The 20,175-nt window shown below is 38.6% G+C and overlaps 1 protein-coding gene across 1 annotated transcript in view; it reads right to left on the minus strand.

Annotated features, from left to right (window-relative positions):
- Positions 1 to 18,422, minus strand: part of ccdc124.S (coiled-coil domain containing 124 S homeolog) — a 35,482-nt gene extending 17,060 nt beyond the window's left edge. The window contains 2 exon segments of the mRNA NM_001093480.1: positions 16,129 to 16,291; positions 18,350 to 18,422. Of these exon segments, the coding sequence (NP_001086949.1) occupies positions 16,129 to 16,287 (159 nt within the window). The 5' untranslated portion in view covers positions 16,288 to 16,291; positions 18,350 to 18,422.
- Between the last annotated feature and the right edge of the window lie 1,753 nt (positions 18,423 to 20,175).

Raw genomic sequence — 20,175 nt, forward strand, 5'->3', positions numbered from 1 at the left:
GAAAGGGTCACTGCAGTAAGGAACACACTTGCTATCATGTATTCATTAATAATTGTTGTCCGTGAAAAAAAGTAAAAATTATAAACACACATACATCAGTGTATATTACAGATGCTCCATCAAAGACCTTGATAAATTAATATTTCCCCAAACACACCAATTATGCAATAACCGACTTCTTAAAAATCCAACTCTTTGTTTGCTTATTTGTCTATGCAAACTCTTGCACGATTTAACAAATGGGTTTGGACAAAACATCTGCAGTCTCCCCTTTTCAGCCTGAGGCTCCTTTCTCATTTATGTCCGCTGCCCAAGTGTCCTAAATTTCCATCTTCAACATAACAGAAAAAGAGAGAGGATTTCTCTCCAGAAACAGGAGAATGCCCCAAGAAGTCCCAAATACAATAGCTGTTTATGTCTGGTAGAGAGGAGTGGAGTCCTAGGGCATCTTGGAGACCGTGTGTCTGCCCTTGTGAATAGCTGTGCAGCCCTGAAAAATATGCTACTGCTGCCAAGTTGGTCAATTAGCCCCCAAGAAGCTCTTGCATTTAGCTTTAAAACCTGTTTAACAAAAAAGACCCAATGTCTCTGTTAGTAAAGGTGCCCTTGAGCAAGTAACTGTGTCCCAGTTAAAACCTTTAACCTTTTGTTCTTTGTAAGGGTTTAAATTATGTCCTATTTTTTTGTATCCAAAGCTTAAAAAATAAATTAAATTAAATTAAAAAAAAACAGCAGAAAGAGAGTGTGTCTTTAAAGTACAGTCTATATCGGAAATGTTACGATTACCGGCACCCAGTCAGAGATCTATATAAATTCACTACTCTGTGTGGAGTGTGTAGCAGAGTACTGTATAACTAATTATACATACCTACATACATACAAGAAACAATGGGGAAAAAGCTGACTAGGTGCAGCCTCTCAAATTGTACCCAAAGAAATGTACTTGCAGCCACAAACACTTAATACAAAAGAGAAATACACAAAAGAACACCCCTCATATAGAGGTGATGGATAAATATAACACAATTTTATATTACATTGTGATGAGTCATTGCCAGTCTAACAAGAAAAAGGCTCTACCATAAAATTGTAGGTAAATATAAGGTAACTTATCTAAGCAAATTTGCAATAAATTCAATATATACACATTTTGCTTTAATCCATAGTTATTCCAACAGCTACGCTTCAAACTAGCAACCAGGCAGCAGTCTATATTCTTAGTTTGAGAGTCACTGTATGAAAATCTAATTGCAACCATCACAATTGTGCTTCTACGAATACACCCTTGTGGAGAGTTCAACTCTATAAACCTACCTTTATTGCGGTGTCAGGTGCTGTACTTGAGGACCCATGCCTGCCACAGGGCCATATCCACATGCAAAATACAATTATCAGCAGCACACTGTAAGTTGTAGTGGTGCAAAAACAAATTTATAAAGCCCAAAAACATACATGATAAGGCAACGTTTTGGGTTCATTAAGGGCCTTGCTTTTGCAATTGTGCTTTTGCCGACATTTCTTCTACTCTAACTGGTCGATTCCATCATAAGTCAGCACTTAACTATGCACTACTGACAACAGTTACGTTTTTGAGCACTTTGCCACCAACAATTTAATACAAGTTTTTGTATTAGACAGTGCTAGGCCAAAGATTAATAAACATTTTTTTTTATCTTAAATCCTACTAAAAATATACACATCTATATATTTATAAAAAGAATGATCAAAAAGTTATTTACATTTTTACAATAGCAACTGTTTCCTTTTAAGACAATAAAAAAAAATTTCACACTGAACTGTGCCAGCCTTATTCTGCTTCTATCCACAAAAGCCTGCTTCTGAATATTTGCCCACCTATCTATTAGTAGCGTGAAGTCATATACAGTACTATTGAAATTTTAACTTCCGTCAGTGGGACATAACTGTTCAGTGAGTTTGCAATTGATCCTTAGCATGCAGGTCAGATATAAAAGCAAACCGTTAAGATCCATGTGACCCCCCTTAAGTCACCGATTGGTTACTAACTGGTAACCAATCAGCGGAAACCAAAACAGCTGCAAAGCAGGAAGTAGTGTTCTATTATGTTACACAGCCAGTCATTCCAGCCTTAACTTTATTAGAAACATTTTTTTATTTTGTACAGCCAATTTATTTAACTAGTTTTTATTTTTATACTTCCTTTAAGGAATTAGCAGACAGGGACCTGACTGCCAGTGTCATAGAATTTATACTTTCAGGTAAATCTTTATGAAGCACTAAGTGATGTGTTGCAACATACAATCACTGATAATTTTTTACTATTTCACTTTTCATTTTTAATCATGCAATAACTGTTACCAATGAAAAGTATTAAATTCAAAATATAGTTCACCATTCGTTTTTTTTTTCCAATGGCATAATCGTTGTGACATGCTTCTATACCTCACAGATTAGAACCATCAAAAAATATAAATCAGAATTACATACTGTACTCGGATTAAAATTGGTCAGATTCTACAGATACTTTCTTGACAAATTGGCAAATTAACTTATTTGACTTATTCGCCATGATTATTTTATTAAATATTGTGTGCTGAATTGTTTAGTTCTGAGGAATGTATATTTTAAACAGAGGTTTTAAAACATCAATATTGCTTATGTGTGTCAGTTACATAGAATAATGAGTCAGTAATAATTATATGCGCACACATATTTTACAGTAGCCTGTAAGCATTCATATATAAGGTGACACAGTGATCTATATGTCTATATGTCTATAGTGGTCTATACCTGATCAACCCTGAATAGTTTACAGTTAGGAAATAACATTGTTTGAGGGGAAAAAACCTGGTTCCTATAAACCAAGTAAACACGAAGCAGATCTCCACAGAGACTATGCCCTTTAGTGGAAAGCACGAGTATTGCAACAACAAAACATGCTGTCTTATAAACAACTCAATTCAACAACAAAACCTGGAGATGCCTCAAACTTCCATCAACCTTTCTGAAAAGCACTGACAACTTCTAGGACAAATCCTCAAGCAAGAGACACAAGTTAAATGCACTCAGACTAATCACATTATGTATATGTTGGCCAACCTGAGCAGCACCTGAGCATTATCATCATACTGATGGATAAGCTGAGCAACATAGATGTGTACATATTGTATTATTATATAGAGACATACAATATTTATAGATTTATATTATGGATGCACAAAATCCAGGATTTAGATTGGAATATGGCCTTTGATAAGAACTCAAAAAAGAACCGTACTCTCAGGACTTGATCAAAGTGTAGAAAATAATAAATGTTTATTTCAACGTTTTGGCTCAAGACTTCTTCAGGAAGTAAAAAATACAAACAAACCACCCATTTTAAGTGCTCAAACTGGCGCCAAATCTCCTTTGTGTCATACTGCCCAGACGTGTGTAAGTATGAGTGTGTATATATCAATGAAACATATTGTGGCCACATCCTTCAGGCTACAATAAACAACAATCGGAGACACCCCTGCACCCAGTGCCAATCGAACCGTGATCATAAAGTGCACAATGTTTAATAGTAAAAACATGATCGCGGCACCAGCACAAACTAGATTAGAATGCCTGTATCGATAGCGCTCAATACCCTATTAGAGTATGCATCTATATGCATATATATATAGAGAGAGAGAGAGAGAGAGAGAGAGAGAGAGAGAGAGAGAGAGAGAGAGAGAGAGAGAGAGAGAGAGAGAGAGAGAGAGAGAGAGAGAGAGAGAGAGTGAGAGAGAGAGAGAGAGAGAGAGAGAGTGAGTGAGTGAGTGAGTAAGGGACGCACACCCTAGGCAAAATAAAAACTTGGGTGCCAGTCTAGAAAAAATTCGATAAGCAATGCAGGATGACGGCACACCAAGAAGTTACAGCAACACAAACGTTTTTGAAGATAAAAAAGGAGGTTTATTGGACTGAACCAACGTTTCAGTTCCTCACAGGAACTTTCATCAGGGAGTGAAAAGCTTTGTGCACAGTGAGACGCTTAAATTCAGATTATGGCGCCAAAAATGGTTGCTAGGCAACCCATGTGTATGTGTAAACAAACCCCATTACTGTGGCACCTGGTAGTGAAGTGAGCAGAATAAAAGCAAAACCGCATGACATTTCTTTACCAGTTCCTACCTCATTAGCCATGGCCAGGAGCCTCTGTACTGCACTGATCGTGTTCCCAGCGTGTGGATGTGGCAGGACTCGGTCCTCGTCCAGGGTCCTGTAGGCTGTGTGTGTCTCGCGGCTGCAGGCACGGAGGGGGCGGAGCTAAATACGTCATGCGCATACTTGCGCGTACTTACACATTGGAGGCCATTCAGTTCCGATTGACAGCAGGGAGCTGTAACCAACATTGCTACATTGTAGCAACGGTGGCGCTCCCCTGCTGTTTTCCCAAAGCACAGACACTGCAGCATTAGGGTGTATGATTTGCGAGTTAACGCTTATCAATACATCCAGCTGCATTTAGTCTTGCTGGATATTCGTTGGCCAATGTTTGCCCCTACTTGCCCCTCTCACACACAGCAGGACAGGATAGGGAGCCAGAGTCAGCCAAATGCTCCATAGCACGACCAAAGGATGTTGCAGTGTGTTGGGGGTACTGCCCGTGGGATCATAATGCCAGGCTAAATCATGGGTAGGGTGGCAAGGTAAAACTAACGGCAAAGAACTGTGAACAAAAGAAATTTTGACAATAGAGGATACTGGTACAATATCTAGAGACAGTGGGATATAGTGTGGAAAAAACGATTAATATATCAATGAAGCAATGTTACAAAGTCCATAGAATAACCAAACGTGGTTATTAGTAGGTAGGTTCATAAGAAACATCCCAGAGGGAGTGTTTCATTTAGACCACGGGGGGATACGGTGTCCAATATATGAATCCACCTGGATTCTCTTCTCAACAGGGCTTGTTCCCGGTCGCCCCCTCTTTCCAAAGGAGGTTGGTAGTCTATAGCCATACACCTGAATGTCGGGAGGGTATGGCCTTCCGCTAAGAAGTGTTTTGCCACGGGTTGCATGGCTTTTCCTTCCTTCCACGCTTTGCTGATGGCAGATCGGTGGTTGCTAATTCTCTCACGGAGAGTGGTACATGTTTTCCCAACATAATATTTGCCACATGGGCAGGAAATGATGTAGACGATGTATGTGGAGGTGCAACTTAGTCTCTCTCTTATCTTGATTCTCTTGCCAGTGTGTGGATGAGGGAAGTCCGGGCCTGTCAGTAAACTTCTGCATGTCACGCAATTTGGACATTTGTAACACCCCAGTTTTTTCTTTTGTGACAGCCAATCCGTTTCCGTAGTCTTAACGCCTTTGAAATCAGTGCGCACTAGTAAATCTTTGAGGGATTTGCCTCTGCGAAACCCCATCATTGGTTTTTTGGTTGCATGCAGTGAAAGAGACTCGTCCATGTTCAACATGGGCCAATGTTTGTTGATGCTAGAGGTAAGGTGTTTAGATGCAGCTGAAAAAGTGGTAGTAAAGATCAATGGAGTATTTATCTCTGTCTTCTGTTGTTTTTTTGATAGTAGGTCGCTTTGTGTGTGTTGTAAAGCTTTGTCCAACTGTCTGCACAAAAGGTCCTCTGAGTAGCCTCTTTCAAGAAACCGGTTGAACATGTCACGAAGTTGTATTTCAGCTGTTTCTCTTACGTTGTTGTTCCGTATTACTCTTAGAAACTGGGAATATGGGATGCCTCGGATTGTAGCAGGTGGATGGTTGCTGGAGGCGTGCAGTATAGAGTTGCGATCCGTAGGCTTCCTGTATAGCCTGGTGCCCAATTTGGAATCTTTGATGAAGATATTTAGATCCAAAAAGTCAATATTATCCATGTCATAATTAATAGTGAGTTTGATAGGGCTATTTAGGTCATTTAGGTGCTGGTAGAATGACTGGAGGGCCTCCTGTGCATCCACCCATATCATGAACAGGTCATCGATATATCGAAAGTAGGTGAGTATAGACAGGCCAATCATTGGAAGGATGTGCAGACGTTCAAAATTTAGCATGTAAATGTTTGCATATGAGGGAGCTAGTGCACTTCCCATAGCTGTTCCGGACACTTGCAGGTAGAAGGATCTCTCGAATCTAAAGAAATTCCTAGACAAAGTCAATTCAAGGAGTTGTATAAGGAATTCTGTGGGTACAGATTTTGGTGGTGTAGTGATGAATGCTTCTCTGCATGCTTGGATCCCTTGGTCATGCGGAATGACAGTATATAAACTCTTCACATCCATTGTTACTAATATGCTGTTAGGGGGAATGCAATGTAACTCATGCAATCGTCTGATTACATGACTGGAATCCTGTGTATACGATGCCATGGTCTGTACAATTGGTTGTAAGTGAAAGTCTACGTAAGTAGAGATAGATTGATAGAGAGAGCCAATGGCAGAGATGATTGGTCTTCCTGGAGGAGCCGAAAGGGATTTATGGATTTTTGGTAATGTATATATTATGGGAGTTCTTGGATGGTCGGTCAATAGGTATCTATAAGTGTCCTGGTCTATCCATCCAGCGTTCTTGGCTAGTAGAAGAAACTCATCCAGTTCCCGTTTGAATTTGAAGGTCGGGTCCCCAGGGAGGGGCCTGTATGTTGTAGAATCTGAACGTTGTTCCAGGATTTCATTTCTGTAATATGTGTAGTCCAATAAGACAATGGCACCACCTTTGTCGGCTGCTCGTATTACCAAGTCTGGATCTGCTTTAAGGGATTTGATCGCTTGTCTCTCAGGGGGAGTCAGATTGCATTTAGAGTTAAATTTCTTTTCTGTACTCATAATGTCTCTGCTTAAGATGTTGCCAAAAGTTTTGATCGGAGCGGGGGTATTAGGGGGCTCAAAGGTACTCTTTTCCTTAAATGTCGGAGTACTGCCTCTTGGTGAATCTTTGAAGAATTCTTTTAATTTCAATTTCCTCTGAAATTTATGAATATCAACCAATATGTCGAAGGTATCCGGGACAGCACTAGGGACAAAGGAGAGTCCTTTGGATAAAAGTGATGTTTCCCCTGCAGACAGTGTGTGACGGCTTAAATTAAAAATTATATTTTCTTGCCCCTTGGAGGTTTTCCTCTTATTGTGCCTCCCGCCTCGTCTCGTGTGCGCTCTCTTCCTGTTTTTTCTTTTGTACTCTGAGATCTTGTAGCCACCCCTAAAAAAGAGTTGGAGTTTGTATTCTCTGGTCCAGCGTCTGAATCTGTAGACTGATCAGAGCTGTCCACGGTTTGGAATGATCTTGGTATATGCCTCCTTCTGCGTGGGGGTGCTCTGTAGTTATCCTGTCTTAGGCCCATCAGCCATCCATACACACGTTTTGCTTTGTAATCTTCTGTTACTTTTGTCAATTTATTCTGCTTGAATAGTGTCAAATCTTGTTTGTATTTATCAGTTAATTTTTGAATTCTGTCTATCCAATCAGATGAGGTATCAGCTTTCAATGTCTCAAGGTGTTGATCCTCCAGTCGTTTGATCTCTTCTTTGACTGTGGTGAGCTCTTTGCCCACTTGTTCCACCACCAGCAGGATAAGATCAAAAGAACATCTATTTAAAATCCCGCACCATTTTGCACAGAACTCCGGGTTGCTGCGTCCCAAAGTGGGGATGTTGTTGATTCTGAAGCCTCTAGGGATTAATCGCTGTCGGTGGTAATTGGAAAGATAGATGCCGTGAAGTTGTAAATCAGTTGCTTTTTTCTTTAGATTCAAAAGTTCGTGATATATGTCATTGCTTGGTTTGTCCACAGCTATATCCAATGGAGTCTCTGTGAAGAGAATCCTATCCACATCGTGTATATTGAAAGAAAAGTCCAAAGTGGTATCAATATCTAGTGGTAATTGAGAGGGATTCTCAGCCATATTCACAAGTTGTTCTATGTTGAAGATATATATATATAGAAGATCCGCACTCACAGGACTTATAAAAATAAGAAGATTTATTGCGCCTCCCCAAGGTCTTTCTCAAAGTGACAAACTGAACAAGAAACCACCTTAAGTATACATAAGGGCGGGGAAAGACAGCTGGTACATGTCACATGATCAGTATTGCAATCATTAATAGTACATATCACTTTAAGGTATCACTTTAAGTATAACATTTAAACATAAAAAACTAGACACAATATATCCCCTAGTTTATATCACTAACAAGTTAAAAACAAGACATTTTGTAACCACATAATAGCTCTACTTAGACATTTAAATAACTAATGTTACAATTACGTTAAAATTTGAATTTGAGTTCAAAGCACAATGTCTCTATCTACCTAATTACGAAAGGCTGTAGCATCCATAATTGATCTGGTTCTGTGTTACCCATTATAAACTGTTTTTATGTTGTTCAATGTTCACCCTGTATTATGGTAAACTGCTGCTTTTAACACAGCTACTTATAAGGTGCTCATTAGGAGCAGGGTCTCAACCTAATCATAAATGTGTCTCAAATATATTTTCAGGCATATAAAGTGACCAGGGGGTGATGATCTATGGGCCTGGGGTCGACGTAAGCTGCAATATAATCAATTAAAAACAAAACCCGATTTGGAACTTTGGATTTATATGTATATAGATAGATATACACACACTCCTGGCAATTTTACAAAATATCACACTTTATTCCATGTTTGATAAGAATCAACGTTTCGGGTCACTTCTAGAGCCTTTGTTAAGATCTTGACATGGGGCTGAACGGAGTTCCTTATGGAGGTTGAGCACCGGGACGATCGCTAAGTACTTTTTAAATATATTGATAATGGGTTGAGTGCAGAGGACTCTTGTATTTGTCTATATGTATTTTGTGGTCACAGCCTCATTGCACCCCTGCCTAATGGTTTTAAAAATAAGTGGTGAGCACAACTTTCCCTTGTTTGTTATAGTTATACGGGAGTGGTGACCAGCTCCATGTTGTAGCTCCCACGCCTCCCAGCTATAGTCAGATGATCCCACTGGTGTCTAATAAAAGGGCAGCCAAGTTTGGGAGTTTTACTTTGAAAGCAGCTAGTAAGTTGCAGATAAAACTTAGTCCCTTTGTACAATACATAATGAAGCAATAGAATTCTCAATGAATCAGAAGAAAATTGAGCGTAGGACTGGCCAGATATGGGATGACTGACGTAGTTGGCCAGCTTAAATATATTGCAATATATGGACAAACAATCCCTGTTTTGTTTAAAGGGTAAGGCATTTTTCAGTAGCAGTATGCACAAAATGTCTCTGTCTTAAATATATTGATAATGTGTTGAGTGCAGAGGACTCTTGTATTTGTCTATATGTATTTTGTGGTCACAGCCTCATTGCACCCCCGCCTACTGGTTTTAAAAATTAGTGGTGAGCACAACTTTCCTTGTTTATATATATATATATATATATATATATATATATATATATATATATATATATATATATATATATGTATGTGTATGTATGTGTATATATGTGTATATATATATATATATATATGTATATATATATGTATGTGTGTATATATATATATATATATATATATATATATATATATATATATATATATAATACACAAAAGCTATGAATATCCTGTAAATTATATCCTTATAAACGGTGAGTTCTGATGTCATCAGTTATAAACGGTGAGTTCTGATGTCATTTCTGTCACATGACTCACTTCGGCCTCGTGTTTTTATATGGTCATGAAACTCCTCGGTGACTTATAATATCCTTATATTTTACAAGAGGGGGTACTTTATTCACTATATAATATATATAGTGTCCACCGCGAAGCCGGCACTCACAATAATAAAAATAATGTGCCTGGGTGCAGCATCAATACATTAATTCTAAATCCAACGAATAAGATCCATATTCGTGGTCCTAAAAATAATAAAAATGTATTGTATTTATGTATGTATGTATGTATGTATGTATGTATATATATATGTATGTATGTATGTATGTATATATATATATATATATATATATATATATATATTGGACAGTTTTGGAAAGAGATAAAACATTACCTCCTATATTCAGGAACTGCCCTCAAATAGCGTACAAAAGAGGCAGAAATCTAAGAGATGTATTAGTAAAGACGGATCCAACTCATTGTTATCAAGCTAAAACCTCTGACATGTGGTTAAACCCGAAGAAACTGGGATGTTTAAAATGCCCCTCTTGCACAACTTGCAATAACTTGATTACTGGCTCGTCATTCAACCATCCACATACGGGGAAATTGATAAAAATAACACACAAACTAACCTGTACCTCAAAATTCTTGATTTATTTCATAAAATGCCCATGTGACTTGTTTTATGTTGGAAAAACAATTACGACTTTCCGCGAACGCATGGGGAACCATCGAGCCTCGATCCGGGCTGCCTTAGAGACCGGAAAAGCAGAGACCCTGATGAAGAAACATTCACTAGCCAGCCTTAGGTGTATGATTTTTGACCATGTTCCCTCACCCATTAGAGGGGGCAATCGGGAAAAACTATTGCTATAATTGGAACTTCGTTGGATCCACAAATTGAATACGCTGAATCCCAATGGACTGAATGAAGTAGTCTCCTATTCGCCATTTCTGTGAAAGGTGGTGAAAATATTAACAGAGAAGTGGACTTTAGCCATTATATTTTTATTTGATTCTGATTATTGATAAGGAAATTTATCAGAAAAATTTACACATCGGGGAACTGGTAACAGAAAGCTGATTAGCCATTAATCATAATACTTTAAACAATTTGGGAATTTTTTGGAACATAATGAAATTGTTAGATTGTGTCTCGAATTATTGATTTTAATTTTTTGATACGTTAATTAGATTTACTGGTTGTATTAGGATGAATTAGTCAATGGATTTAATGGACTTGCTGCTATTTATATTGAGTACGTGATATATTGGTGTTCCGGCTTTTGGGTTTGTTTTGTTTTTTGTTTTTTGATTAATAGATATTTTTATCATTAACCTTTTAAATCTTATCTGAGCACTTTTTCGTTCCTAAAAAAACGAAAAAATGGGTTTGCTCTTTTCTAGTGCTTTAGGACCTTTTTTTCACCAGGATTATCTTCCTTGGTTCCTCTATCCTAACCATACCGGTAGAACGAAGAGGACCTTTGTCTTTCCGCACACAGTGGCACCATTAACACAGTGTATTAAGGGGCTAAATTCAGTGAAGTAAATAACGGGATTTTATTGGAACGCCAGGTGGGTAAGGTACCCCCATATGGAAGTTGGCGTCCAGTCCACACGGGTGAACCAGCCCCAGTGGTGCCTGCACACTTCAAATAGTATCCTGGCAAAGAAATAAGAGCCACGATGTGGTCCGCAGATCGTGGGGATCACTATTAGCATGTTGTACATTTTCTAAATACGAATACGAAGAAATGCCAACGAAAACACTTACAATAAATTAATAAAAATATAAGAATAATAAAAAAATATATGTATATAATAGAAATTCATAGATAGCACTGATAAAAATACAATAAAAAAGCATTGACAATCCATAACGCTTGGGTAACAAGTATTGAATGCTCCCTTAACGTTGGATATATCGCAATCTTTGTTGGAATAAAATTTAGGCCTTTTATTGGTAAGGACCTCTGTGCGGAAACAAGGTCCCTAGGTTTGTACATTCACATAGGGGCATTTCATATATCTTTTATTCACTATGTTTGTTCTTTAACCTTTCATGCACCATTTTTTTCTTTAACGCCGTCCTATGGATTGATTGGAGGCTTGTTTCAAGATAAATTCTCTTGAAGAAGTTTTTTGTCCATTGAAAAAAAAAATTTTTTCTTTTAATAATTTTGTGATATGACATTTTTTGCCAAAGCCTTAGACTTTAGTAGGACCAGAGGTATAAACAGCCGGAACACACACGGATATAGGTCAATTGCACGAAGTATCTAAATTGGAGATATACGCGAGATTATGAAGAGTGAGTTAAAATGATTTACTGCACACATTCACACATTGACACAGGTTGATACTTAGTTAAAGTACGGGGGAAGATTGGAATGTCATTTTGTTACTTTGTTGCATCTTGGGGATATGTCACAGCGGAATACACGGTGTGCACGGCAGAGGGTGAGTGAATTTAAACTAACTAATAAATGTTGACACAATGTGATTTTAAGTACTGGATTAAATTTATTGCAAGACCCAGGACACATAAATAATTGTATGGAAGCTAGATAAGCTTCACAAAGGGTGCACTATGAGCTTTGATCAGAGGTGAGGGGTCAACACTCTCTACACGTCACACGGATGTTCTAATCAGGGGTGAGGGGTTAACACTTTCTACACGTCATTTCACGGTGGTGAGGTCACTGGAGGTTCGCGCCAATACTGTGTATTTATTTTGGTGGTTGTATTCATTTTTTGTGCTTTGAGAAAGGCTGCAACAGCAGCCGAAACGTCAGTATGTGCCATTAAAAATACTTTATTTTAAATTGATATAAGACCTGAGTAGTGCGGTTTTTTGGATGTACTATAGATATATATATATATATATATATATATATATATATATATATATAGAGGAGATCATGACTTCAAACTTAAACAGAGGGATTAAATAGGGACTATGGCTTGTATTTTTTTTCGTAAAATATTTATTCTGGGCAGAATTATTAGTATGAATATTCCGATATGTTTGAAGAAGGTGTACATGCTGTGTATAGCTGTTACTAAGTTACCATGATGTTGTCATTTCCTGAATGCCGATTTTTTTGAGTTGACCGATAGTGTTTGACTACACTGCTAAGCTTGAGAACGGGCAATGTGCATGCCCGAAACGTCGCTGGACTTATGTCACACATGAATATGATGGACTGAATACACTTTCATGCTCTTAAAGGAATTGAGTACTGCCTATTATTTTGATATTATAACAGCATCAGGGAAAAGAATTCCAGAACTTCACAATCCTCACTGTCAAGAACTCTTTACACATTTTTAGAAGAAACCGGCTTTCTCCGAATCTGAATGGATGACCATTGTATGTTAGAAGGATCTACTGGTGAATAAAGCATCCAAGAGTTTATTATATGGCAATTTGTAAATTTATACAAAGTATTATGTGTCAATTTAATTGGACCATAATTGGTTTAATCAACAGGGCTTGTGCTGAACATTGTTTTTTGTTATTTAATGGTCTAAACATGGCAACATGAAAGGTTAAAGTAAAGTCACATGTTAGTTAATGATCCTAAAGAGCAAAGTCAATACAAAGCACAAATTAGGGTCAATAAACTCTAAATCCTTTCTTCTATCACAGGGTACTCGACAGGGTTGCCCTCTCTCACCCCTACTCTTTGCCTTGGTTATTGAGCTCCTGGCCCTTAAACTGTGTCAAACAGTCATGGTACAGGACTTCCGGCTGGGTGCCCTTGAAGACAAATTGGCCCTATATGCAGATGACCTCCTCCAATTTCTCGCAGATCCCAACCAATCCCTATCTGCAGCCATGCGGATACTAGATGACTTTAGTGCCTTCTCTGGTCTAACTATTAATAAGGAAAAATCTGTGATTATGCCACTAGACCCACTCCCAGCCCAAACTGCCACTATTCAGGGATTGCGCTGTGTTCCCCAATTCAAATATCTTGGCATTACTATTACTAAGGATTAAACTTCCTTCCAAATGAACAACCTAGACCCAATTCTGATCCGTTTTAAGCAGGCCCTCACAACGTGGTCTAAGCTACCCATTACACTCCGGGGGCGGGTAAACATTTACAAGATGATATACCCACCTAAATTTCTCTATGTACTACTAAACTCACCAGTGAAGGTTTCACCCCCTTTTCTTCCAAAAAGTCACCTCTCTGCTCATCCCCTTTTTGTGGGACAACATACCACCCAGACTCTCCTGGAGGGCTCTAGTGGCTCCCATTGATTGAGGCGGAATGGGGCTCCCTCATTTGTACTTATATTATATTGCTGGGCAACTGTACCATGTCCACTCTTCGTTTCATCCTAACTAAGACAACCCTAATAGTATGTTGTTGGGCACATTGCTAGGTTCCCTTGAGGCACTTCGAAGCATACCTTATAGGAAGTTGGGGGACGATAGGCTACCTACGACTGTTACTACTCCCCACCAAGCATGGGGCCTTGCCTGCAAAATATTTAAGGTGACAATCCCTCTTAAATCTCCACATCTACCCCTCTGGAACAATGCTAACCTCCCGCATCTACAGGCACTTCAGGACTTTCAGTATTGGCCCCAACTACGGGTTAGAAGCCTGGATGACCTCTTGGTTGACTCTGTATTCCCCACAATGGCACAGCTTAAAGAGAAAACAGGCCAAGAAGCGATTCAATGGTTTAGGTATCTCCAACTCAGAGCAGCCTTCAGAGCACAGTTCTCCTCCCTTGAACTGGTATATTCCTCCCCGGGCTTTTTCATTAAAGCCTACCAAAAGTGGCAAATGGAACTCCCCTCACTAAGTTCAAACGACTGGGACCAGGCCACTGAGGGGCTATACAATTTTCTGATATCAAACAGAGACCGTCTTATTCAATTTAAGTTTACCCATCAGCTTTATATTACACTGGTCAAACTGCAAAAACTTGGCAGATCCCCCGAGGCCAGGTGCCCTAAATGCCGGCACCCTAATGCCACCTTCCACCATCTGGTCTGGGAATGTAGTCTGGTTTCCCGGTTCTGGACTAAGGTGATCGGCCACTTAAAAGAACACCTGGCCTTCCCTGGTACCGCTACACCCGAGGTGTGCCTGCTGGGAATAGTAGATCTAGAACTCTTATTAAGACTGCTTTATACTATGCTAAGAAATCTGTAGTGATGCGATGGATGTCCCCCCAACCCCCCACCATGCAACATTGGCTATCACTAGTTAATAAGGGACTTCTCTACATTAAAGTGACCTACGAAGCTGGTGGCTGCCCCACTGAGTTTGAGAAAGTGTGGTCCCCGTGGCTTGATGTACATCCAGAACATGACCCCCACATTTCAATTTCTCCTACCCCTCGTTAATATTCCTACTGGCTTATAAGATAAACATGTGTACCCACTAATTGGAATGATTTTGCACAGTGTAATTAATGCAGACTAATTGCACGACTATTGTTTATTGTGTATGTATGCTTTCTTTCCTTTTTCTTTCTGTTCCCCCCTCCTTTTTTTTCTGTTGAAAACTCAAATAAAAAGATACTTTAAAAAAAAAAAGTCCAGAGAAGCCTCTGTATAATTAGCTGCTCTTTATCTAAAAACAGACCCCACCTTGGGTGGCCCCCACATGAAAGTTGACTTTGACTCAGCCTGTGTTTTAAGAACCCGAATGCTCCCATGGTATTTATGAAATATTACAATTCATTATGCTGCTTGCTAACTCAATCGGGTTCATTGCGGAAATTTTTCTTAACTCTTACAAGGAGCTTTAACAGTACAATTAAGGTTAAAGATGTTGTACTTGTGAAGAGGGCTGATATCTACACTATTTCATGATTTTGGAACATCTGACAAACTTGGATTTTAACTTTTTCGAAAAGCATATATTGTGAAAATGTTACTTTCAGACATATTATCCACCCTACAGTGAGCCTGGACTACATTTAATGGTATCCTGACAACACGTTTGAAGCATATATAGATTAGTGTTATAGAATTAGTGCTAGGCTTTGAAGTATAAAGTAATAGAAGTATCACTTTAAATAATTTACTTATTTTAATGATGTTCCCAGGCTAGCCAGCATAGTTGCCATGTGTGCAGATGTCTGTGTGTATGTTGGCTCCGCAGAGCTGATTGGTCGGTTAGAATAAGCTAGCTCCTGCAAGCCATACCCTTGCAAAGAATGGCAAATTCTCGTGGGAAACCACAAATTCTAATGTCATTACCCACAGAATCACCTACATATTTTTAAGGTATATTACCCACTGTTACACAAAAAAACTTGCATCCATGCATTTGAAATAAATATGTTAGTGAACATGGTGTATATACTTTGTCCATGTGAAATGTGGGGTTTGTAAAGTTCCATGTAGTTTTCTCACACAGTAAAAAGTAGCTTTCCTAGGCTATATACTAAAAGATATTTCACATTACCAACCAAACCAATCACTGCGCCAAGATAAGAAATAACAGACTATGTATCACCGGTGCCATCATTCTCCTACCTTCCTGTGTTCTTTGCGAACGACATGCTTGTCATCATCCTGCCAGAAGGCATCCTCCGTTTCTTTTTTACGTTTGGCATCTGCCACGGCTTTCGCCTCAGCCTTGCGGGCACGGGCAGCAGCAGACTTGGTGTTTTCACTCTGGAACTTTTTGGGCATCCCTCTGATGGAATCAAGAGCATAAAAGAAACAGGAAAACAGAAGCCAATATCAGTCATCAGTTGTATTTTATTACCAGATAGATAATACCAGTTCATGCAAATTAACATTTTCTTTAAGGAACTCTCTCTGGTTTTAATTACTTATCCATATTGCACCGGCTGAACTATGTGTTTCTTAAAAAAGACCACGAAAACAGAAATCTACAGACTTCAAAAGGTGTCAATATATTTTGAATAACACGTGCTGTATTTTATATAGATATATTTATCTATATATATGTTGTTTTTGTGTTTCACCCATAGGTGGCAGTGTTGATCTGTAACTGCACAAGGAATTCGGGATTAATTGATTTGATGTTGGACACCTGATGGAAGCACGTGTCTAGGGGGAGTGCACATATGAGGTTATAAATATGTTACTTTGACCTAAGTGTTGTTATCTTGATAAAGACCCCATTGAGGGTCGAAACGTCAATTCAAATAAAGTTTTTTACTGCAAAAGCCCCTAGAGTGCAACAGCATTTTTTACAATATCTATCTATCTATCTATCTATATATATATATATATATTGTATTATTGTATTGTATTCGGTAGATTACTATGTATCACTATATAAATTGTAGCAGATTTTAAAGCTAAATATTGAAACAATGTACGTTTGATTTACAGGTCACACCCGCAAAAGGAACATATCGTGATAACTGAAAATAAGGGCACACATGGGTTAATACATGTAATTGAAAAATGGGTGTGGTCTGGTGATGGGTCACTGGTGGGTGAGTCCCTATATAATGTTTTCATTTGTACTAAGATGTGTCTTGATAAAGGTCCCAGACGTGGACCGAAACGTCGATTAAATAAAGTAAGCAAATTTTAAAGAAAAATCCTGGTGTGCATCAGCATTCTATTACTATATAAATCTCTCTGTTTTGCACCCAGGTATAAGTTTATCTAAGTGTGTGCTCAATATATATATATATATATATATATATATATATTTCATGGAATGGGTGGCACTCTGCTTCTGAACATCACCCAGTTTCACGGTTAAAGTTTAGTGTAATTTCAAGAAGAACCAGCAACACAGGGGTATTTATATTCCTGAAAAAAGTGTATTTGGTAAGGCGTGCATAGCCATCGTAACGTTTTGGTCCCTGCTGGCCTTTCTCTCTCTCTCTCTTTATATATATATATATATATGAAGAATAGCAACACTCATGGGACTTTTTGATGCAAAAAAAAAAGAATATTTATTAGAACTCAACGTTTCGATCCCTCACGGGGATCTTTGTCAGGACAATACAAAACAAACAAAGGTGAGTGTCGCTATTCTTCATATATACATCATTACATTTTTGCTGGCACCCGGGTATTACTGCAGTAAATGGACACACACATATATAGTTAATAAAGTATCTCCTCTTGTAAAATATAAGGATATTATCAGTTACCTCTAGGTTCCATGAACATATAAAATGGTTGAGTGGTTTTTATACAGGTCACAGAACTCTGAGGTGACTTCGAATATCCACTTTATTATAATACACAAATCTCAGGGAGTCATGTGACAGAAATAACATCACTAAGCTCCAATTCTAACCAATGACATGACTAATCAGCTAAACTAGCAAACAACGAATGACAACTCAGGGGCATCATGCGTCTTTTTAATTCCATGGGGGAGGAAGTGCGAGAATTGACAGTGGTCTGGACGCGGTGGGGGGGTTGAAGGGGGGACAGTTCTGTTACGCTGACCTATTACTGGGCCCCCTGTAAAAGTTTAATTCTGGTACAACCGCATGGGGGATTGTAGGGAGTTCAAACTTCATTCCCAGCCTGTCCAATCCATATACTGCTCTACCCGGACTAAAACTTCAGTGACAAACCAGCAGTACGGACAGCTCTAGGGAAAGGAACATGTTGGCACTCTAGCTCCCGCCCTCCCTTCCGTAGCTCACTGACAGCATAGGGCCCTGCTAATACAAGCAAGCTCATACTACTCAGTTCAGTTCCGCGTTTGCTAACGCAACCCGCAGACCCGGTCCGGATCACTACTTACACCTCCCGGTACTTTACTGCAGAGCGCAGGCTCAAAGCCTACTGTCTGTCACGCACAATATCCGGACGTGGCGTGTCATCACGCGAGACTAGCGTCGTGAGAACACTTAAGCGCATTGACGCATTACGTAGCCGCCTTGTGAGAAAGGCTATGAGTGCTATATAATCGGATACTGTAGCTCCGGTCCTAGTTTAGTCTTGCTATCTGTTCTCACCTACTAGTACTTCTGTTGGGGAGAACAAAATGAGAAACAAAAGACTTTTCTATGGTGTAGGTTTAGAACCATTTCACTGCGCCCTTCGTCAACTCAGCTCCCAATATTTGACGACTTGTGTGAGGGAACTGAGAAAATACATCTTCCTAAATGCCAATTGTTCTTGCCATCACAGCCCTTTCTCTCAATTTGACCAAAAATATAAGTTATGTGTAAAATAGGACTAAGTGACATTATCTTTTTAGTTTATGTTTGTTCATTCTACATTTACAGAACATTGTCGGGTAAAACAGAGTCTAACAAACATCTGCCTTAAAACGATATAAGTGAAAACCAAGTAATACTCATAGAATTAAAAATTAATTCTAGCAATATAAGTATCTTTTATGGTTTATTTTGGTGACACACAGATCAATCGATCACCTGACCAAAAGCCAAAGAAATGAAAGCAGAAATGAAGTCCTGTTTATAAAACAAAATAAATATGAAAGCTGAAGTTAATAAATATTTATAAAGTTTGTGAATACACCAAATCGATGCTAATATTTTTATTAGCAGACCAATTCATCATATAATGAATACATGGAGAAGAAACTCAAATTGTGGTATAAAATGTAACAACTCTGCATGTTTTGTGTGATCGGTAGTGAAATAATACAGGACTTTAGGCGGCACATGGTAAAGGGCAATATTGCCACAACTTCTATAAGCATGTATGAACTCTGCCCACCCTTTTGATGAAGTGGTATTTGATCACTCAAATAATAACATAGGGGTTCATTTCCAGGGTATAGTGATCTGTTGTAAATAGACTGTGCAAAATAGAAAATGTTTCCGATATAGTTAGTTGTTTGGTCGTCTCTGCTCTTGAAATGTCACGTCCGATTTTGAATGCCAATCCGGACATTGTGCATGTCAGTGCAGAAAAACCACAGATCTACCTGCAATAGGCAGAGATCTTGGTTGTTTCAAAGTTGTGATTATAAAAAGTAAGAACAAAAAAGGCGCTGAAAGATCTGAAAAGTAGAAAAGGAATACTTTGAAACCTCTAACAGCAGAATTCCAATCAACAGTGTTAATGGTCATGCCATCACTAGTAATGGCAAAAGGAGGAGAAGGGCCAGTTTTGGGTGGAAAGACAATGAGCTTGGAATTAGTTAGGGTAAATCTGAGGTGGTGGTGTTCCCCCAGGATGAGATGCTCAGAGGCAGTTAGAAATCTGTACTTGAACATAAGTGATTAAATAGATACTGACTCCAGAAATTAAACTCTTTTTTCTAACATAAACTCTTTTTCTATAATAAATGCCTTTGAAATTTACTTATAACTTTGCCATAAAGTATTTTCACAATGCTTTTACATTACCTGTCTGATGGCCCATGTTCCTGTATGAGGGGGCTGCCATCTTTTTGCAACAGGAGTCCGTTAGCATTGGAAATTTTAACTGACAGGCTGAAATGGGAAAGTCAAGTTTAGAAACGTCAACTAACAATTACTTACAAAAACGAACCTCTCAGCAAAAAATGATCAACATGACCTATAGGTAACTTTTAATGTACATTCATGTTTTAAAAAGTAATTTTAGTGTTAGGATCACTTTAATGAAGGGGGT

The sequence above is a fragment of the Xenopus laevis genome, chromosome 1S, assembly GCF_017654675.1.
Source record: "Xenopus laevis strain J_2021 chromosome 1S, Xenopus_laevis_v10.1, whole genome shotgun sequence".
Classification (NCBI taxonomy): Eukaryota; Metazoa; Chordata; class Amphibia; order Anura; family Pipidae; genus Xenopus; species Xenopus laevis.